The sequence below is a fragment of the Triticum dicoccoides genome, chromosome 5B (assembly GCF_002162155.2).
Source record: "Triticum dicoccoides isolate Atlit2015 ecotype Zavitan chromosome 5B, WEW_v2.0, whole genome shotgun sequence".
Lineage (NCBI taxonomy): Eukaryota > Viridiplantae > Streptophyta > Magnoliopsida > Poales > Poaceae > Triticum > Triticum dicoccoides.
Genome location: NC_041389.1, coordinates 480,505,523 through 480,528,909, shown reverse-complemented (window position 1 = coordinate 480,528,909; position 23,387 = coordinate 480,505,523). Strand labels below are relative to the sequence as shown.

The following is a 23,387-nucleotide window of genomic DNA, read 5'->3' as shown; positions in this document are numbered from 1 at the left end:
CATGGGGACAGTGCGACGGGGACGGGCCCGGGGCGGCGACGGAGACGAGGGCGGCGACGGGGACGGGGGCGGCGACGGGGACGGGGGAGGCGACGGAGACGAGGGCGGCGACGGAGACGAGGGCGGCGACGGAGACGAGGGCGGCGACGGGGACGGGGGCGGCGACGGCGACAGTGATGACGGAAACAGAGGAAGATACAGAGGGAGAATGAAATTTTCACAAGTGTTGTTTATATAGGAGCGGCCTTTAGTACCGGTTTGTGCCACAAACCGGTACTAAAGGCTAGTTTTGGCCAGCCCAAGCGGCGGGAAGCGACCCCCTTTAGTATCGGGTGGTGGCACAAACCTGTACTAAAGGCCCCCCTTTAGTACCGGTTGGTGGCTCCAACCGGTACTAAAAGCCTCGCGCTGCCACCCCAAAGTGTAGTCCCACCTCGCCGGGCGAAGGGCAGCCGCTCTGGTTTATAAACCCAGCCGCGGCTACCACTTCGAACTCCTCTGTATAGCAGGCTTGTGGGCCTAAACTCTGCGCGCTGCCCTGTGAGTCTGCTGGGCCTTTAAGGCCTGTAATTACACACATGTGGCCTATCAGGCCCACAGGGCAGCGCCCCAATTTTTTTTATAGTTTTTTTCTTTTCTGCTTTATTTTCTTCTATTTATTTTTGCGTAGTTTTTTGTATAGTTTTTTCTTTTCTGTTATATTTATTTCCTTCTATTTATTTGTGAGTAGTTTTTCATCTAGTTTGCCAAAATTCAACATTTTCAGAGTTCATTTTGTAGTGATTTTCAATTTCACGGTCATTTTGTAAATGATTGAAAAATAGCAAATATAATTTTTTTTCTTTTCTGCTTTATTTTTTCTTCTATTTATTTCTGAGTAGTTTTTTCTTTTCTGCTATATTTATTTTCTTCTATTTATTTTTGAGTAGTTTTTTATATAGTTTTTTTCTTTTCAGCTATAGTTTTTCTTTCTTTTCTGCTATTTTTTCTTTTCTGCAAAACTTGATGGTCAAAGTCTGGAGTTATAACTTAAAAAAAAAGAAATGTCGACGTGCATTTAGTTTTTGCCATAACAGAAGAAGTCCGGAGTTGTAATAAGTTATTAAAAATAAAAAAGAGGTGCAATGCTCGTTAATTTGCTTCAAGCCTTTCGGAATAGTGTAAACTGCACTGCGCATAGCTCCGTGCAGTCTACCGTATTCCTGAAGGCTTGAAGCTAAGAAACGTGAGCATTGATCCTCTTCTTCATCGTCTCTGCACTCAGGGCTTATAAACCGCTCCTAGTCCCTCTCACTTCGCGAGGTGGGACTAAAAAACAGCTTACGTCTGGTTCATCCATGAACCGGTACTAAAGGTGCTCGTGGGGCCCCAGCCTTACCTGACACAACCTCATTAGTACCGGTTCGTGGTACGAACCGGCACTAAATGGTGATGGTGGGGCCATAGCCTGACCGGAGGCTGACACAACCTCTTTAGGTACAAAAAATTACAAACTTTCTGTTAGTGCTCGTAGTTTTCAAATTTGAATAGTTTAAATTTTGAATTATTTGAAATTAATTTGAATTTGTTTGCACATAAAATTTCTTCGCGTTTCAAATGCCAAAACACATAACTACCCTAACTATTACAGAGATTCCCCTCTCGGTGCGAAACACAGAAGAAAGTGATGATAGCTAGTGAAGCCGATCACATCCCAGATCTTTGGGTGTGAAACTTTTTCTTCGCGTGTGTCCCTTTGCGCCATAACCATGGAAAATCTTCATCATTTAACGGGATGCTCGGGTCAATATTCACTATGAATGGAGCAATTTCATCAAATGTTTCATAATCTTCTGACTTGTCTGTCTTGTCATCCACTCCCATGATGTTTCTCTTCCCAGAAAGAACTATGTGCCGCTTTGGCTCATTGTACGATGCATTTGCTTCCTTATCTTTTCTTTTTCTTGGCTTGGTAGACATGTCCTTCACATAGAAAACCTGTGCCACATCATTGGCTAGGACGAATGGTTCGTCTGCATACGCAAGATTGTTGAGATCCACTGTTGTCATTCCGTACTGCTGGTCTTCCGTTACCCTGCCTCGTGTCATATTGACCCATTTGCACCGAAACAAAGGGACATTTAAACCACGTCGATAGTCAAGTTCCCATATGTCCTGTATATAACCATAATATGTTTCCTTTCCCGTCTTGGTTTCTGCATCAAAGCGGACACCACTGTTTTGGTTGGTGCTCTTCTTATCTTGGGCGATCGTGTAAAATGTATTACCATTTATCTCGTACCCTTTGAAAGTCATTATATTCGAAGATGGTAACTGGGACAGCAAGTACAGGTCATCTTCAATAGAGGTGTCATGCATGGTACGTGTCTGCAACCAGCTGGCGAAACTCCTGGTTTGTTCACGTGTAATCCAGTCATCAGACCGCTCCGGGTGTTTGGAGCGTAGCAAATTCTTGTGTTCCTCCATATACGGAGCCACCAAGGCGGAATTCTGTAGAACTGTGTAGTGTGCTTCAGTGAGAGAATGTCCGTCCATACATATTATTTGTTCCCCTCCTAGCGTGCCTTTTCCATCCAGTCTGCCCTTATGCCGCGATTCAGGAACACCAATTGGCTTAAGGTCAGGAATAAAGTCAATACAAAACTCAATGACCTCCTCATTTTGATGGCCCTTGGAGATGCTTCCTTCTGGCCTAGCACGGTTATGAACATATTTCTTTAAGACTCCCATGAATCTCTCAAAGGGGAACATATTGTGTAGAAATACAGGACCCAAAACGTTAATCTCTTCGCATAGGTGAACTAGGACGTGCGTCATGATGTTGAAGAAGGATGGTGGGAACACCAACTCGAAACTGACAAGACATTGCACCAAATCATTCTGTAACCTTGGTATGATTTCTGGATCGATTACCTTCTGAGAGATTGCATTGAGAAATGCACATAGCTTCACAATGGCTAATCGAACATTTTCCGGTAGAAGCCCCCTCAATGCAACCAGAAGCAGTTGCGTCATAATCACGTGGCAGTCATGAGACTTTAGGTTCTGGAACTTTTTCTCTACCATGTTTATTATTCCCTTTATATTCGACGAGAAGCAAGACGGTACCTTAATACTGAGCAGGCATTCAAAGAAGATTTCCTTCTCTTCTTTGGTAAGAGCGTAGCTTGCATGACCCTGATGTATGCCGTCTTCTCCGTGCATACGTTGCTGGTCCTCCCGTGCCTTAGGTGTATCTTTTGTCTTCCCATACACGCCCAAGAAGCCAAGCAGGGTCACGCAAAGATTCTTCGTCACGTGCATCACGTCGATTGTGAAGCGGACCTCTAGGTCTTTCCAATATGGCAGGTCCCAAAATATAGATTTCTTCTTCCACATGGGTGCGCATCCGTCGGCGTCCTTTGGAACAGGTTGTCCGCCAGGACCCTTTCCAAATATCACCTTCAAATCCTTGACCATATCATGTACATCAGCACCAGTACGGTGGCGAGGCTTCGTCCGGTGATCCGCCTCACCTTTGAAATGCTTGCCTTTCTTTCTTACGGGATGCCTTCTCGAAAAAATCGACGATGTCCCAGGTACACATTCTTCTTACAACTATTCAAATATATATTGTCGGTATCATCCAAACAGTGCGTGCATCCGCAGTATCCCTTGTTTGTCTGTCCTGAAAGGTTACTGAGAGCAGGCCAATCATTGATGGTCACGAACAGCAACGCCTTTAGGTCAAATTCTTCCCCCATGTGCTCATCCCACGCACGTACACCTGTTCCATTCCACAGTTGTAAGAGTTCTTCAACTAATGGCCTTAGGTACACATCAATGTCGTTGCCGGGTTGCTTAGGGCCTTGGATGAGCATTGGCATCATAATGAACTTCCGCTTCATGCACAACCAAGGAGGAAGGTTATACAAACATAGAGTCACAGGCCAGGTGCTATGGTTGCTGCTCTGCTCCCCAAAAGGATTAATGCCATCTGCGCTTAGACCAAACCATACGCTCCTTGCGTCATCTGCAAACTCCTTCCCGTACTTTCTTTCGATTTTTCTCCACTGTGACCCGTCAGCGAGTACTCTCAACTTTCCGTCTTTCTTACGGTCTTCACTGTGCCATCGCATCGCCTTGGCATGCTCTTTGTTTTGGAACAAACGTTTCAACCGTGGTATTATAGGAGAATACCACATCACCTTGGCAGGAATCTTCTTCCTGGGGCGCTCGCCCTCGACATCACCATGCTCATCGCGGCTGATCTTATAGCGCAATGCACCACATACCGGGCAAGCGTTCAAATCCTCGTACTCGCCGTGGTAGAGGATGCAATCATTAGGGCATGCATGTATCTTCTGCACCTCTAACCCTAGAGGGCAGACAGCCTTCTTTGCTTCGTACGTACTCTCGGGCAATTCGTTGTCCTTTGGAAGCATATCCTTTATCATTACCAGCAACTTTCCAAATCCCTTGTCAGATACACCATTCTCTGCCTTCCATTGCAGCAATTCCAGTGTGGTGCCCGGCTTTTTCTTGTCACCTACGCAATTCGGGTACAACAATTTTTTGTGATCCTCTAACATGCGCTGCAACTTCTTCTTCTCCAAATCACTTGCGCAGTTTCTCTTTGCATCGGCAATGGCCCGACCTAGATCATCAACGGGCTCATCTGATGCCTCTTCTTCAGCTTCTTCCCGCATTGCCGGCTCAGCTTCTTCCCGCATTACCGGCTCAGCTTCTTCCCCCATTGTTGTATCATCGTATTCAGGGAACCCATGGCCAGGATAGCTGTCGTCGTCCTCTTCTTCTTCATTGTCTTCCATCATAACCCCTCTTTCTCCGTGCTTGGTCAAACATTATAGTGGGGCATGAAACCAGACTCAAACAGGTGGACGTAAATGGTTCTTGACGTAGAGTAATTGCGACCATTCTTACAGCCAGCACATGGACAAGGCATAAAACCATCCGCCCGCTTGTTTGCCTCAGCCGCAAGCAGAAAAGTATGCACGCCCTCAACAAACTGGGGAGAGCATCGGTCATCATACATCCATTGTCGGCTCATCTTCATTACACAACACCGAATAGACCAAATTAATACAAGTTCATACATAAAGTTCATACAACACTTAAATGCAACAAACAAATAACTCTCTAGCTAAAGCATTTAAATGCAACAACAAATGCGATCAAGATCGCAACTAAGGTAACAATTGATCCAACAGCATAATGATACCAAGCCTCACTATCGATGGCATATTTTCTAATCTTTCTAATCTTCAAGCGCATTTTCTCCATCTTGATCTTGTGATCATCGACGACATCGGCAACATGCAACTCCAATTCCATCTTCTCCCCCTCAATTCTTTTCAATTTTTCTTTCAAGTACTCGTTTTCTCTTTCAACTAAATTTAACCTCTCGACAATAGGGTCTGTTGGAATTTCCGGTTCACATACCTCCTAGATAAAAATATCTATGTCAACTTGATGGGCATAATTTTTCATAAACACGAAATGCAACAAATAGTTTTAAAAGAGAATATACCACATCTGAATCATAACAAGGACGAGGGCCGACGGGGACGGATATCAAAACCATGGCACTATGTATAACAAACAACGTACGGGTAAGATAATTATTATACGAGTAACTATATATCCAAATCACACAAACATCAATTTTTTATATAAAATTTCATGAACAAGAGGCTCACCACAAGGTGGTTCCGGCGATGGGACGGTGCGGGTGATCGACGGTGGTTACGACGGAGATTTAGAAGGCACTAAGTAAACCACACCTACATATGCAAGCTAAGTGTTATTTCGACCTCAAATTGCATATAAATCAAATACTACCACACATAATTCCTCCCAAATTACTAAAACCCACAATTAATCACTATATAAACCAATGCAAGAGCTAATCTAGCAATGAGAGATGAAAGGACAAAGTTGCTAACCTTGGTGATCATTTGAATGGATGAGGGCCTGCAAATCTTGACAAATTTGGGGCAAATTTTGTGATGAACTTGAGAGGAAGAAGGGAAGAACAGAGGAGAGCGAGAGGGGAAAGGGGGAAGAGCAGAGTGCGGGTGGACGAAAGGTTTATATAGGACGACCTTTAGTACCGGTTCGTGCCACGAACCGGTACTAAAGGTGCTGGAAGGACCCCACTCTGACAACATTAGTACCGGTTCGTGCTGGAAGGGCCCCACTCTGACAACATCCTGCCACCACTCTCATTAGTACTGGTTCGTGGCACGAACCGGTGCTAAAGGTTTGCCACGAACCGGTACTAAAGAGCTCCTCCCATCTAGCCGTTGGAACCGGCACTAATGGACACATTAGTGCCGGTTCTGTTACAAACCAGGACTAATGTGTCTCACATTTGACCCTTTTTCTACTAGTGTGTACTCTATAAAGAAAAATAGTGTTGCTTCCTCTCTCTCTCTCTCTCTCTCTCTTACTCTTATATATATCACACACACACACCCTCTCGCACACCCTTTTTGTCTCATTGACACATTTTTTGAAGGAAATATGCCCTAGAGGCAATAATAAAGTTATTATTTATTTCCTCATATCATGATAAATGTTTATTATTCATGCTAGAATTGTATTAACCGGAAACGTGATACATGTGTGAATACATAGACAAACATATAGTCACTAGTATGCCTCTACTTGACTAGCTCATTAATCAAAGATGGTTATGTTTCCTAACCATAGACATGTGTTGTCATTTGATTAATGAGATCACATCATTAGAAGAATGATGTGATTGACATGACCCATCCCGTTAGCTTAGCACTTGATCGTTTAGTATTCTGCTATTGCTTTCTTCATGACTTATACATGTTCCTGTAACTACGAGAAATATGCAACTCTCGTTTACCGGAGGAACACTTTGGGTACTACCAAACGTCACAACGTAACTGGGTGATTATAGAGGAGTACTACAGGTGTCTCCGAAGGTACATGTTGAGTTGGCGTATTTCGAGATTAGGTTTTGTCACTCCGATTGTCGGAGAGGTATCTCTGGGCCCTCTCGGTAATACTCATCACTTAAGCCTTGCAAGCATTATAACTAATAAGTTAGTTATGAGATGACGTATTACAGAACGAGTAAAGAGACTTGCCAGTAACGAGATTGAACTAGGTATTGGATACCGACGATCAAATCTCGGGCAAGTAACATACCGATGACAAAGGGAACAACGTATGTTGTTATGCGGTTTGACCGATAAAGATCTTCGTAGAATATGTAGGAACCAATATGGGCATCTAGGTCCCGCTATTGGTTATTGACCGAGAATGGTTTTAGGTCATGTCTACATAGTTCTCGAACCCGTAGGGTCCGCACGCTTAACGTTTCGATGACAGTTTTATTATGAGTTTACAAGTTTTGATGTACCGAAGTTTGTTTGGAGTCCCGGATGTGATCACGGACATGACGAGGAGTCTCGGAATGGTCGAGACATAAAGATTGATATATTGGAAGCCTATGTTTGGACATCGGAATGGTTTCGGGTGAAATCGGCATTTTTACCGGAGTACCGGGAGGTTACCGGAACCCCCCGGGGGGTTAATGGGCCTACTTGGGCCACGAGGGAGAAGAGAGAAGGAGCCAGGAGGGGGCCGCGCGCCCCTTCCCCTCCTAGTCCGAATAGGACAAGGGAAGGGGGGCGGCGCCCCCCCTTTCCTTCCCCTCTTCCTCCTCTTCCCCCCTTCTCCTATTCCAACTAGGAAAGAAGGGAGCCCTACTCCCGGTGGGAGCAGGACTCCCCCCTTGGCGCGCCCTCCTTGGCCGGCCGCCTCCTCCCCCCTGGCTCCTTTATATACGGGGGCGGGGGGCACCCTAGAAACACACAAGTTGATCTACGGATCGTTCCTTAGCCGTGTGCGGTGCCCCCCTCCACCATATGCCACCTCGGTCATATCGTCGCGGAGTTTAGGCGAAGCCCTGCGCCGGTAGAGCATCATCATCGTCACCACGCCGTCGTGCTGACGGAACTCATCCCCGAAGCTTTGCTGGATCAGAGCCCGGGGATCGTCATCGAGCTGAACGTGTGCTGAACTCGGAGGTGCCGTACGTTCGGTGCTTGGATCGGTCGGATCGTGAAGACGTACGACTACATCAACCGCGTTGTCATAACGCTTCCGCTTACGGTCTACGAGGGTACATGGACAACACTCTCCCCTCTCGTTGCTATGTCATCACCATGATCTTGCGTGTGCGTAGGAAATTTTTGAAATTACTACGTTCCCCAACAGTGGTATCAGAGCCTAGGTTTTATGCGTTGATGTTATATGCATGAGTAGAACACAAGTGAGTTGTGGGCGATATAAGTCATACTGCTTACCAGCATGTCATACTTTGGTTCAGCGGCATTGTGAGATGAAGCGGCCCGGACCGACATTACGCGTACGCTTACACGAGACTGGTTTCACCACTGCGAGCACTCGTTGCTTAAAGGTGACCAGCGGGTGTCTGTCTCTCTCACTTTAGTTGAACCGAGTGTGGCTACGCCCGGTCCTTGCGAAGGTTAAAACAGCACCAACTTGACAAACTATCGTTGTGGTTTTGATGCGTAGGTAAGAACGGTTCTTGCTAAGCCCGTAGCAGCCACGTAAAATTTGCAACAACAAAGTAGAGGACGTCTAACTTGTTTTTGCAGGGCATGTTGTGATGTGATATGGTCAAGACGTGATGCTATATTTTATTGTATGAGATGATCATGTTTTGTAACCGAAGTTATCGGCAACTGGCAGGAGCCATATGGTTGTCGCTTTATTGTATGAAATGCAAACGCCCTGTAATTGCTTTACTTTATCACTAAGAGATAGCGATAGTCGTAGAAGCAATAGATGGCGTAACGACAATGATGCTACGATGGAGATCAGGGTGTCGCGCCGGTGACGATGGTGATCATGACGGTGCTTCGAAGATGGAGATCACAAGCACAAGATGATGATGGCCATATCATATCACTTATATTGATTGCATGTGATGTTTATCCTTTATGCATCTTATCTTGCTTTGATTGACGGTAGCATTATAAGATGATCTCTCACTTAATAATCAAGAAGTGTTCTCCCTGAGTATGCACCATTGCGAAAGTTCTTCGTGCTGAGACACCACGTGATGATCGGGTGTGATAGGCTCTACGTTCAAATACAATGGGTGCAAAACAGTTGCACACGCGAAATACTCAGGTCATACTTGACGAGCCTAGCATATACAGATATGGCCTCGGAACACGGAGACCGAAAGGTCGAACGTGAATCATATAGTAGATATGATCAACATAGTGATGTTCACCATTGAAACTACTCCATCTCACGTGATGATCGGACATGGTTTAGTTGATTTGGATCACGTGATCACTTAGATGACGAGAGAGATGTCTGTCTAAGTGGGAGTTCTTAAGTAATATGATTAATTGAACTTAAATTTATCATGAACTTAGTACCTGATAGTATTTTGCTTGTCTATGTTTGTTTGTAGATAGATGGCTCGTGCTGTTGTTCCGTTAAATTTTAATGCGTTCCTTGAGAAAGCAAAGTTGAAAGATGATGGTAGCAATTACACGGACTGGGTCCGTAACCTGAGGATTATCCTCATTGCTGCACAGAAAAGTTACGTCCTGGAAGCACCGCTGGGTGCCAGGCCTGCTGCTGATGCAACTGACGACGTTAAGAACGTCTGGCAGAGCAAACCTGATGACTACTCTATAGTTCAGTGTGCCATGCTTTACGGCTTAGAACCGGGTCTTCAACGACGTTTTGAACATCATGGAGCATATGAGATGTTCCAGGAATTGAAGTTAATATTTCAAGCAAATGCCCGGATTGAGAGATATGAAGTCTCCAATAAGTTCTACAACTGCAAGATGGAGGAGAATAGTTCTGTCAGTGAACACATACTCAAAATGTCTGGGTATAATAATCACTTGATTCAACTGGGAGTTAATCTTCCTGATGATAGTGTCATTGACAGAATTCTCCAATCACTGCCACCAAGCTACAAGAGCTTCGTGATGAACTATAATATGCAAGGGATGAACAAAACTATTCACGAGCTCTTCGCAATGCTAAAAGCTGCGGAGGTAGAAATCAAGAAGGAGCATCAAGTGTTGATGGTTAACAAGACCACCAGTTTCAAGAAAAAGGGCAAAGGGAAGAAGAAGGGGAACTTCAAAAAGAACGGCAAGCAAGTTGCTGCTCAAGAGAAGAAACCAAAGTCTGGACCTAAGCCTGAAACTGAGTGCTTCTACTGCAAGCAGACTGGACACTGGAAGCGGAACTGCCCCAAGTATTTGGCGGATAAGAAGGATGGCAAAATAAACAAAGGTATATGTGATATACATGTTATTGATGTGTACCTTACTAATGCTCGCAGTAGCACCTGGGTATTTGATACTGGTTTTGTTGCTAATATTTGCAACTCGAAACAGGGACTACGGATTAAGCGAAGATTAGCTAAGGATGAGGTGACGATGCGCGTGGGAAATGGTTCCAAAGTCGATGTGATCGCGGTCGGCACGCTACCTCTACATCTACCATCGGGATTAGTATTAGACCTAAATAATTGTTATTTGGTGCCAGCGTTGAGCATGAACATTATATCGGGATCTTGTTTGATGCGAGACGGTTATTCATTTAAATCAGAGAATAATGGTTGTTCTATTTATATGAGTAATATATTTTATGGTCATGCACCCTTGCAGAGTGGTCTATTTTTGTTAAATCTCGATAGTAGTGATACACATATTCATAGTGTTGAAACCAAAAGATGCAGAGTTGATAACAATGGTGCAACTTATTTGTGGCACTGCCGTTTAGGTCATATCGGTGTAAAGCGCATGAAGAAACTCCATACTGATGGGCTTTTGGAATCACTTGATTATGAATCACTTGGTACTTGCGAACCGTGCCTCATGGGCAAGATGACTAAAACGCCGTTCTCCGGAACTATGGAGCGAGCAACTGATTTGTTGGAGATCATACATACTGATGTTTGTGGTCCAATGAATGTTGAGGCTCGCGGCGGGTATCATTATTTTCTCACCTTCACAGATGATTTGAGCAGATATGGGTATATCTACTTAATGAAACACAAGTCTGAAACATTTGAAAAGTTCAAAGAATTTCAGAGTGAAGTGGAAAATCATCGTAACAAGAAAATAAAGTTTCTACGATCTGATCGCGGAGGAGAATATTTGAGTTAAGAGTTTGGTCTACACTTGAAACAATGCGGAATAGTTTCGCAACTCACGCCACCCGGAACACCACAACGAAATGGTGTGTCTGAACGTCGTAATCGTACTTTACTAGATATGGCGCGATCTATGATGTCTCTTACTGATTTACCGCTATCGTTTTGGGGTTATGCTTTAGAGACGGCCGCATTCACGTTAAATAGGGCACCATCGAAATCCGTTGAGAGGACACCTTATGAACTGTGGTTTGGCAAGAAACCAAAGTTGTCGTTTCTTAAAGTTTGGGGCTGCGATGCTTATGTGAAGAAACTTCAACCAGATAAGCTCGAACCCAAATCGGAGAAATGTGTCTTCATAGGATACCCAAAGGAGACTTTTGCGTACACCTTCTATCACAGATCTGAGGGCAAGATTTTCGTTGCTAAATTCGGATCCTTTCTAGAGAAGGAGTTTCTCTCGAAAGAAGTGAGTGGGAGGAAAGTAGAACTTGATGAGATAACTGTATCTACTCCCTTGTTGGAAAGTAGTTCATCACAAGAACCAGTTCCTGTGACAACTACACCAACTAGTGAGGAAGCTAATGATATTGATCATGAAACTTCAGATCAAGTTTCTACTGAACCTCGCAGGTCTACCAGAGTAAGATCCGCACCAGAGTGGTACGATAATCCTATTCTGGAAGTCATGTTACTTGACCATGATGAACCTACGAACTATGAGGAAGCGATGATGAGCCCAGATTCCGCAAAATGGCTAGAGGCCATGAAATCTGAGATGGGATCCATGTACGAAAACAAAGTATGGACTTTGGTTGACTTGCCCGATGATCGGCAAGCCATTGAGAATAAATGGATTTTTAAGAAGAAGACTGACACTGATGGTAATATAACTGTCTATAAAGCTCGACTTGTTGCAAAAGGTTTTCGACAAGTTCAAGGGGTTGACTACGATGAGACTTTCTCACCCGTAGCGATGCTTAAGTCTGTCCGAATCATGTTAGCTATTGCTGCATTTCATGATTATGAAATTTGGCAAATGGATGTCAAAACTGCATTCTTGAATGGATTTCTGGAAGAAGAGTTGTATATGATGCAACTAGAAGGTTTTGTTGATCCAAAAGGTGCTAACAAAGTGTGCAAACTCCAGCGGTCTATTTATGGGCTGGTGCAAGCATCTCGGAGTTGGAATAAACGTTTTGATAGTGTGATCAAAGCATATGGTTTTATACAGACTTTTGGAGAAGCCTGTATTTACAAGAAAGTGAGTGGGAGCTCTGTAGCATTTCTGATTTTATATGTAGATGACATATTATTAATTGGAAATGATATAGAATTTCTGGATAGCATAAAGGGATACTTGAATAAAAGTTTTTCAATGAAAGACCTCGGTGAAGCTGCTTACATATTGGGCATCAAGATCTATAGAGATAGATCAAGACGCTTAATAGGACTTTCACAAAGCACATACCTTGACAAAATTTTGAAAAAGTTCAAAATGGATCAGGCAAAGAAAGGTTTTTGCCTGTGCTACAAGGTGTAAAGTTGAGTCAAACTCAATGCCTGACCACATCAGAAGATAGAGAGAAAATGAAAGATGTTCCCTATGCTTCAGCCATAGGCTCTATCATGTATGCAATGCTGTGTACTAGACCTGACGTATGCTTAGCAATAAGCTTGACAGGAAGGTACCAAAGTAATCCAGGAGTGGATCACTAGACAGCGGTCAAGAACATCCTGAAATACCTGAAAAGGACTAAGGATATGTTTCTCGTATATGGAGGTGACAAAGAGCTAATCGTAAATGGTTACGTAGATGCAAGCTTTGACACTGATCCGGACGATTCTAAATCGCAAACCGGATACGTGTTTTTATTAAACGGTGGAGCTGTAAGTTGGTGCAGTTCTAAACAAAGAGTCGTGGCGGGATCTACATGTGAAGCGGAGTACATAGCTGCTTCTGAAGCAGAAAATGAAGGAGTCTGGATGAAGGAGTTCATTACCGATCTAGGTGTCATACCTAGTGCATCGGGACCAATGAAGATCTTCTGTGACAATACTGGTGCAATTGCTTTGGCAAAGGAATCCAGATTTCACAAGAGGACCAAGCACATCAAGAGACGCTTCAATTCCATTCGGGACCAAGTCCAAGTGGGAGACATAGAGATTTGCAAAATACATACGGATCTGAATGTTGCAGACCTGTTGACTAAGCCTCTCTCACGAGCAAAACATGATCAACACCAAGACTCCATGGGTGTTAGAATCATTACTATGTAATCTAGATTATTGACTCTAGTGCAAGTGGGAGACTGAAGGAAATATGCCCTAGAGGCAATAATAAAGTTATTATTTATTTCCTCATATCATGATAAATGTTTATTATTCATGCTAGAATTGTATTAACCGAAAACGTGATACATGTGTGAATACATAGACAAACATATAGTCACTAGTATGCCTCTACTTGACTAGCTCATTAATCAAAGATGGTTATGTTTCCTAACCATAGACATGTGTTGTCATTTGATTAATGAGATCACATCATTAGAAGAATGATGTGATTGACATGACCCATCACGTTAGCTTAGCACTTGATCGTTTAGTATTCTGCTATTGCTTTCTTCATGACTTATACATGTTCCTGTAACTACGAGAAATATGCAACTCCCGTTTACCGGAGGAACACTTTGGGTACTACCAAACGTCACAACGTAACTGGGTGATTATAAAGGAGTACTACAGGTGTCTCCGAAGGTACATGTTGAGTTGGCGTATTTCGAGATTAGGTTTTGTCACTCCGATTGTCGGAGAGGTATCTCTGGGCCCTCTCGGTAATACTCATCACTTAAGCCTTGCAAGCATTATAACTAATAAGTTAGTTATGAGATGACGTATTACAGAACGAGTAAAGAGACTTGCCGGTAACGAGATTGAACTAGGTATTGGATACCGACGATCAAATCTCGGGCAAGTAACATACCGATGACAAAGGGAACAACGTATGTTGTTATGCGGTTTGACCGATAAAGATCTTCGTAGAATATGTAGGAACCAATATGGGCATCCAGGTCCCGCTATTGGTTATTGACCGAGAATGGTTTTAGGTCATGTCTACATAGTTCTCGAACCCGTAGGGTCCGCACGCTTAACGTTTCGGTGACAGTTTTATTATGAGTTTACAAGTTTTGATGTACCGAAGTTTGTTCGGAGTCCCGGATGTGATCACGGACATGACGAGGAGTCTCGGAATGGTCGAGACATAAAGATTGATATATTGGAAGCCTATGTTTGGACATCGGAATGGTTCCGGGTGAAATCGGCATTTTTACCGGAGTACCGGGAGGTTACCGGAACCCCCCGGGGGGTTAATGGGCCTACTTGGGCCACGAGGGAGAAGAGAGAAGGAGCCAGGAGGGGGCCGCGTGCCCCTCACCCTCCTAGTCCGAATAGGACAAGGGAAGGGGGGCGGCGCCCCCCCTTTCCTTCCCCTCTTCCTCCTCTTCCCCCCTTCTCCTATTCCAACTAGGAAAGAAGGGAGCCCTACTCCCGGTGGGAGCAGGACTCCCCCCTTGGCGCGCCCTCCTTGGCCGGCCGCCTCCTCCCCCCTGGCTCCTTTATATACGGGGGCGGGGGGCACCCTAGAAATACACAAGTTGATCTACGGATCGTTCCTTAGCTGTGTGCGGTGCCCCCCTCCACCATATGCCACCTCGGTCATATCGTCGCGGAGTTTAGGCGAAGCCCTGCGCCGGTAGAGCATCATCATCGTCACCACGCCGTCGTGCTGACGGAACTCATCCCCGAAGCTTTGCTGGATCGGAGCCCGGGGATCGTCATCGAGCTGAACGTGTGCTGAACTCGGAGGTGCCGTACGTTCGGTGCTTGGATCGGTCGGATTGTGAAGACGTACGACTACATCAACCGCGTTGTCATAACGCTTCCGCTTACGGTCTACGAGGGTACATGGACAATACTCTCCCCTCTCGTTGCTATGTCATCACCATGATCTTGCGTGTGCGTAGGAAATTTTTGAAATTACTACGTTCCCCAACATTTTTTGTGTCCCTTGACACTTTTCTCTTCCTTTTTTGTCACTTGATATTTTTTTACTTTCTCTCACGATAGAAGCAACATCTTACAATAAGGATTAGTGCACTATTATCAGCTTCATTAAAATGTAAACTTAGCTCTTGCTACGAATATGAAAGAAACTCTATATGAATGCGTTTGGCAGTGCAAAATGTGCAATGATCTAACGTATGGCATATATGAAACTTGATAAAAACAAAATGTTTTTTTTTCTGTTTAAGATACTTCGAAAAGCATGTTTCAAATAATTTCACCATCTTTCATAGAGTTTCGCCATGTTTTGGAGATTTTCATCATGTCCCGATACAGCAAACATGAAACAAGTTTACCAGTTTCATAGAGTTTTACCATGTTTTGATACAGTAAACATGATACGAGTTTAACAGTTTTGTAGAGTTCCACTATGTTTTAGTACTTAAATTAAAACTTCGCAATGTTTTTTCTTAAATTAGACCTTCGGGGAGGAGCCCCGTGGCATTATAATTAAGAAGGAAGGTGTGAGACACCAAGTTTTAAATCCACCAAATAAATTCGGCCCACAGAATTCGAACTTGGGTCTGCCAAGGCACACAACCATGCTCTTGCCACTGGCTAGGTTCCCATCCACAATATATTTTCTGGAGGAGGAGAGGGCGCAAAATAAATTCAAGAGTGTTCTTGGTCAAAACCCTCGTCACCAACAACATAAAGATGCAAACAGATCTTAAATTTCACTTTGTTTCGTAAGATAAAATGATTTCAAACATGAAACTAATGTGAAAAAGCTTCGGAGGGTGTAGCATATTATGGTACAGTGGGTGGAGCAAGTCTTGGTGAAATCTCTGCCAGAAGTACACTGTGTGGAGTCCCTAGAAAAAGTACACTGTGTGGAGAATAAGGACTGGCTGATAGTATGACATACTGTATTTGACAGAATACAGGGAAATAAATTTCAGCAAAATATAATCTAAAAAAATCAGTAATAATAAAATAAGCAATGCACGTGAAATATTGCGAGCCCAGGACTGCATGGATTCTTTTTCTTTTCTTTTTTGAAACTAGGACTGCATGGATTCGAACCTCCAAAATTGATCAAGGGCTGCTACTTGCGCGGATATCTATGCACACGGTAGAATTACTTTTCTCGGAGGCGTACAATAGCGAGAGTATTGTGTATTGACTTGTCTGTTCCTTGCACGACGCAATGTCTTCGTTCAAAATATAAATCCTCTTACGCTGACCCCTCTACCAACCCCTACGCCCCATCAATAAATAAGCTGCGCGCCCCTGCATGCATACGTGCACCTCAATCACGATCTAGAAACGAGCAACTCGCCGATCAATCGACATGGCGTCTAGCACCAGGTTTGCTCCCCTCCTCCTCGCGCTCGCCGCCCTCGCCGCGGCGGCGCTCGCCCCCTCCGCGTCGGCGGCGCCCGGCACGGAGTACTGCCAGGACACGCTGGGCGGCCTGCTGGCGTGCCACGCGTTCATGTACGAGGGCGCGCCGGCGGCCTCGCCCGCGTGCTGCGACGCCTACAGCGCCGCCTTCAACGCCGACCCCTTCTGCCTCTGCTACATCGCCAACGGCGTCTACGGCCGCTCCACCGGCTACGACGTCAACGTCACCCACGCCCTCGAGATCCCCACCAGCTGCGGCCAGGTCCAGCCGCCCATCCAGCTCTGCGACAGTAAGTAGCCACCATACAAAGCCTCTCATGATCGATCGAACTCTTCTCTGCCTACGTGCGCGACTGAACTCTGATCCGATCGACTAATTGATCGATGAATTTTGCAGTGCAAGGAGTGGTGCTTCCTCCCTACGAGCCGGAGTCCGGACCCAAGGCTTCGTCGCCGGCGGCGCAGCCACCTTCCGGTATGTACTGGTCGTTCGACACCGAGATTGATAGGAGAAACTTTCGGTCGATGTCTGACCAGAGCTTTGGTTTGACTATATTATGATGCAGCAGGATCGGTAGAACCACCACGGTCGTCTCCTGCGGCGCCGTCGTCGACTTCCCCGCCACCGCCACCACCACCAACAACAACAACCTCCGGCAGTGATCAATCCTCGGCGCAGATGGCCCTCGTGCTCTTCACCGTCGCTGCCGGCATGGTCGCGGCCGTGGCCTGAAGATGGAAATTGCAGCCATGATAAGATATGATCTCAGGACTTGCAGATTAGGAGTATTAGCTGCAGATTGGAATTTAAATTAAATCGTGACATATATGTTGTTCGCAACATGTAATTATATAGTAATAGACTAAATATATAGGGGGTTTTCTCTTTGTTAATCAAATAGGTAGGAGTTAGATAAAGTTTACAGAGGAATAGATGAGTATTAGCAAATCCTTTGTTTCTTTTATTAGCAAAATTCTAGAACTAAATTGGTTATTTCGGTGTTTCTTGCGTGTATGACCATGACATACATAATCTGCCTATATCCAAGTGCATGCATTAAGTCGAACAGGAGGTTCTAAAAAGGTTACTTTACCCATGTACATAAGGTGTCAATAGAACATAGTCAACGTACTTTACCCATATTACCGAGTTTCTCCATTCTCAGAATTTGTCTTGGAAGGATTGGTTCCTATGGTACTCACCACTGCCACTCTCCCAGGGAAGGCAATGCTTCTTCCTTTTTTTTACGAGAAAAATTTACAATCTATTCATCAACTACCAGAAGTAAAATTTACATTCAGGTTCTTTCACCATCTAGCGACGACTACAAGCAGCGAGCCGAAGGCGTGCCGCCGTCATCAACCATCCATCACCAAAGCCGGGCAAACCTTAAGTCTAGACACAGGAACACAGACGAACGAACACCGGATCCATGTGAATCCATCGAAGACAAACGCCAATCGAATCCCACGAGATCCGCCAAAGACAAACCTCCACACACTGTCCTATGACGCTAGCAAACACCTACACGACCTCTCTGAGATGACTCAACGCTCAGTGAGTAATGGCTGCGCCACCTTCTTTTGGTCATGACATATGATCCTCCCAAAACCCTTAGCCAATACCTTCCCAGCACTACTCCCACCACTAAAACCATAATGCCCTTGTCTAAAAAAATTGTGCATGATGGGATCAAGCTTCATTGCGTAATAGACTAACCAATGCCACGACTCGTAATGACCATTGCGTAAAATAGACTACCCAATGCATTGTGCCCCTGTTGTGCACATGATGACGAAGACCGCCTCCACCTTCCCATTCACTGTCCCGCTGCTACCAACATCTGAAAAGTTAACATCAAACCGATTTCTACGCCATTCGAGCATATACTTTTGCTTCGGTAGGATGGTTTTTTTGCACCCACCCCGATACACAGCTTGTGTTTTTTTTTTGAGAATTATACCGAGTATGTACATGGAAGGTCAACTAGGCCGGCCCAGCATCAAGCAGTCTCTCTGTAGCAGTGAAATAGTGAAATCCAAAAATATTAGATGCAGCCGGACTCAAACACAGGACCTGCTCTTGTCATGCAAACAGACGGAACCCCTAGGACAAGCATGCTATATTGGCCAACTGGCAGCGCGGTAGTTTAAGATCTTTCATATTGGGCGGCCGTTTCCTTCCTTCTACGGATATCAAAAGCGTACAGATTTTCGATGTCCAGCTTCACAAGCTAATCAAAAGGCCCAAAATGACATTGCAAAGTAAAAAATGTTCATGTTTTTTTGCTGTTCGGTTTTCCATTGTTTTTCTTCTTTTTCCTCATTTCTTTGTGAAAACAGGAATGAATATTCTTTCAAAATTGTATCGCAAAAAAAACATTCTTTCAAAACTGCATAAAGAAATTAAATATTTTATGAATATGTTTTTTAAACATAGGAATATTTAGACACACATTTAGAATTTTTTAATTACACATTGAACATTTATTCAATACATGCTAAACATTTTTTATATGGATGTTGACCATTTTTTACACATGTTTTTATGAATTTGAAGTGACTTTTTATAAATGCGAAACAAATTTGAACGCAACGAATTTAAATGTTTTTTGGAATTTCTAATGTGACTATTTTTGAACATGAAACAATGCAAAGAAACTTTTCAAAAAGTGGAACATATTTTGAAACTCTTAACAAATTTTAAAAATTGAGTAGTTTTTTTTTGAAATCCCGAACAATTTTGAAACTTTAAACTTTTTTCAAAAATGCTACCATTATTTGTAATATTTGAACTTTTTTAAATATGAATAAATAAATAAGTAAGTCATATAGAAACAACCGGCCTAGAACCATCTAGAAGGCTTCGAAAACCGGCATCAGTTGAGGCAACAAACAGATTAAAATGGCCTGGGTCATGTTCACTCGTATCGATCGGTTCTATGAGAAATAGCGACAGTCTGACGCAATAAGAGGCAACTAGGGTTTTCCCGAACACGAGCATGAAGGGAGAGATGTCGTCGCCTAGTTGGGCGAAGGCTTAAGCATTTCTTTTTATTTTCTATTTGGTTACTTTATTTATCTTATTTTTGAACATTATAATTCTTTTTAAAACCAGTTCAAACATTTGAAAGAAAAATTGGAATACCAAAAAATGTCGTTCAAATATTATTTAAAATTTTAAAAATGTTCTAGAATTTAAAAAAAAGATCATGTTTTTCCCCCAAATTTAAGATATGTTTGTGTTTCAAAAAAGTTCATAAATTTTTAAAAAGTACATGGTTTGTCATGTGTGTTCAAAATTTTCATAAATTATTCAGAATTTGTTAAAATTTTCGAAAAATGTGTTCCACTTTGTAAAAGTTTCATACACAATTTGTTCATGTTGATGGATAATAACAGAAATTACAAATAACAGAAGTATTCAAATTAGGAAAAACTAAATGCTCAGGGATGCATCCTAACTGGTGGGTTTTTTTGGACTATGGATAAATGACCTCAACTTCTTGCAGCAGTCTAGCACAGATGTATCTAGTATCCATGTCATTTTTTAATGACTTTCGACATAGTTTGCACGTTGCGGCACGTCCAACCATTTATCGGTCCCTTCTCATTGATAAAACTCCAGAAAATACAAAGCTTGTAAAAATTTCAAACTACTTGACAAGATTTCTTGAATAGTTCATAGAACCCGGTGGAAGAAATTAGGTCCATTCAAAGGATGTCCAAAAACAACGTGCTTTCACACGAATCCTTCTGTTTTCTACCCGAACACCTTCTGTTGAACATGGTCTATTTTTAGACATGCTTGAAATGACCTCCACTTTTACAAGAAGGTCACTAGTGCAGGATGCTGCTAACGGACACTACGATCAGAGACCCTTCGAGAAACTGTGTGCGATGCAATAATCGCAAACGGTGGTGTCAGAGAACCATTGAAAATGTCCAAAACATTTGCGATGACGGATGCATCAAACACAGTTCAGATTTTAGTTGAGTGTGCGATGCAGGGCATATGATTCGGTTCAATTAATTGTTTGCGATGAGGAGTAACAAATAAAATGGGCAGCCATATGAAAGCGTGTGCGATACCCAGCATACAGTTCATTAGGATGAACTGTTTGTGATTAAGCAACACAAAAGAAACGGTCAGCCAGAACCAGGTGTGTGTGCCATATATAGCATGCGGTTCACTCGGATGAACTATTTGTGTTGAGACATGCAAACATAAAGGGTTTAATATAACAAGATGTGTGTGATACGCGGCAAACAGGTCTATAATCATAAATGTGTGCGGAGGCCGATAATAACACAGATGATTGATTCTAATAAGACATATGTGATATGCTCTGTCTACACAACATGTATTGGCCATTGGGGGACGGGCGGTCATCCGGATACGTCATAAGGATGCGAAGAGGCATCCTACATCAGCAAGGACTAGTTGTTCCACCAGTAGCTCATCTAAGAGAACTCTCAAGTTAAATGTGCTCAGGTTGGAGCAGCCATGGGATGGGTGACTGGATGGGAAGTTGTATGGATGTTAAATTAGCTGATAGGATGAGTCACTTTGGTCATCCAAATGACCGAAATGCCCCATTCCCTCAACTAATTTAACCTCAGGGTCCTTGTTTTTTATTTTTATTTTATTTTTTAACATATGTTAAAGAAGGTCTATCGCATTACTTTTTGATAATGTATATATGTGGCATACAGTTGATCCACCTGATCAGTTTGTGATAGAATAAGTCGTGTGTGTTGTGGGCAAACGCTTGCTAGTGTACAACTGTTTGCGATTGATGAATTCATCACCGACTGGTTCCCTAGTGTGGTCCATGTTCATCTCATCATGTGTACGTGTCCTTTCGTCCTTCTCTAGCACGTCTTGTCACCCCGCTGCCGCAGACGTTAGAGCGCAAGCTTGAGCAGCGGGAGGGGCGTTCTTTTGGCCAAACGGTGTTGAGCCCGTTCCCGCGCAACCGCGCAGGTTCCCGCGCAAGCTTCCCGCCCGACTCGATGAAATGCCCCCAAATCCCAATGCTTATCAGCCTACTATATAAACCCTCATGGCCGGCGAGTCCTGCGTCGCATTTTCCCCTCTCTCCCTCTAACTTAGCTCGTCTGCTTCTCCCAAAATGGGCAATGGCACAGGACCGTTGTCGCTCAGCCACTCCGCCATCATCAGAGCACAGCTCCAGCTGGGAGGCTACACCGCGGCGGCGGCGTAGTCCTCAGCGTAGTATAGTGCACGCGGCATCCCAGTTGGGTGTGCGCGGAACACGCACCACAAGCTCGGCAGCTGGTGCCCGTCGGCAACTGTTGCCGGCCGCTGTTGCCGCTACACCTCCATCGAAAGCCAGGGCCATCACCCGCTCCGCCGCCGTGGCCATCGCCCCACTGCCGGCCACCGTGGTCATCACCTGCTCCGCCACCGTGGCCCAAAGGCGGGAGGTGGTGGTCGTGGCCAGCACCCCATCGTCATCCGCTGTGGCCGCTAGCCCACCGACGACCGGCGAGATCATCACCAGCTCCGCCACCGCCGCTCGCAGGAGGGAGGCGGAGGTGGAGGCACACACGTGCGGCAGCGACCTCGCACGCTACATCAAGTTCCTACGAGAGGAGGAGGAGCGCCTCGTCGAGCACGCAAAGAGCCTTGCCGCCGCCGTGGCCGCGGCACACACCGACGCAGAGGCGAGGAATCAGGAGATCTACGAGGAGAACCACCGCTTCGAGAGGGGTTGTCTGGAGTGGTAGAGGGCGTACGAGGTGCGCGTCGCTGAAGGTGCAGCAGCGGCAGGCACTGTATTGCAGTTGTCCAGTTCATCGGTAGCCTCCTCCTCCTCTTCCTCTTACTGAGCACGCTCGGCAGAGGAGAGGCTGCCCGAAGTAGTACAAAGCCCCTCTGTAGTAGTATTTAGGGGCTATTTTGTTCGGTTCATCTGACTATAGATGTGATGAAATTGTACAACATACTTAAAATTAGCTAGTATATATAGTTGAACTAGCTATTTCAGTACGTGGTTGGCAACAATTGGGGAAAAGTTTGGTCGGTTCTGCTGTAAAGTTGAACTGTTTGTATAAATTAAGCACAACTGTTTAATCTATGAATGAAATCTATGCTTAATATTACTGAATTTTAGTTGCAAAAATTAGATAGTGCTAGTGATTTTTAGCTGCATATTTTGACAAATTGTAGTGTTACAAGGATTGGCAAATGGCAATGTTACTAGATCAACAAATGTCAATCTTTCCAGTTTGTCAAATGGCAATATACCCAATATGACAGATGCAAATCTTACCAAATTGTCTGTCCTTATTCAATCTAAACCGTTTATGTTGAAGAGATGCACAAATCCTGCGCAGCGAATTTTCCCTTGGCTTACTATGGACGACCATAGCTCTCACTTTGCATACAGGTGTTCTATCTAAAACGTTTGCGATGAAGTGCTGAAAAAATCCCGCTCGGCACATTTTCCCTTGGCTTACTGGGGAAGATGTCAGTGTACATACGGGTGTTCTATCAAAAACGTTTGCGATGTTAGAGTGGCAGCTAGTTGTTTCAAAATGCCTTTGTTGACTGTTGTTCGAGTGTGCCTTCTCTCAAAATGTACACGAGACTTACCACAACATGTCGGGTGCCATTCCATGATAGCATGCCAAATTTCATGAATTTCAAACGAGTTTTGGATTTACTAGATTTTAAAAACAAAGT

The 23,387-nt window shown here is 44.2% G+C and overlaps 1 protein-coding gene across 1 annotated transcript; it reads left to right on the top strand.

Moving 5' to 3' along the window:
• Positions 1-16,622: 16,622 nt before the first annotated feature.
• Positions 16,623-17,673, top strand: LOC119305830 (non-specific lipid transfer protein GPI-anchored 2-like). The gene is made up of 3 exons (XM_037582243.1): positions 16,623-16,965; positions 17,073-17,150; positions 17,242-17,673. Exons 1-3 carry the CDS (start codon positions 16,623-16,625, stop codon positions 17,406-17,408), a joined length of 588 nt encoding a protein of 195 aa, XP_037438140.1. The 3' UTR covers positions 17,409-17,673.
• Positions 17,674-23,387: the final 5,714 nt, after the last annotated feature.

What these genes read in the sequence shown, in the direction of transcription:
- LOC119305830 (XM_037582243.1), top strand. Translation starts at nt 16,623, where the DNA reads ATGGCGTCTAGCACCAGGTTTGCTCCCCTCCTCCTCGCGCTCGCCGCC. An exon ending in GCCCATCCAGCTCTGCGACA is followed by an intron (nt 16,966 to 17,072) that starts GTAAGTAGCCAC and finishes TGAATTTTGCAG; the next exon opens with TGCAAGGAGTGGTGCTTCCT. An exon ending in GGCGGCGCAGCCACCTTCCG is followed by an intron (nt 17,151 to 17,241) that starts GTATGTACTGGT and finishes ATTATGATGCAG; the next exon opens with CAGGATCGGTAGAACCACCA.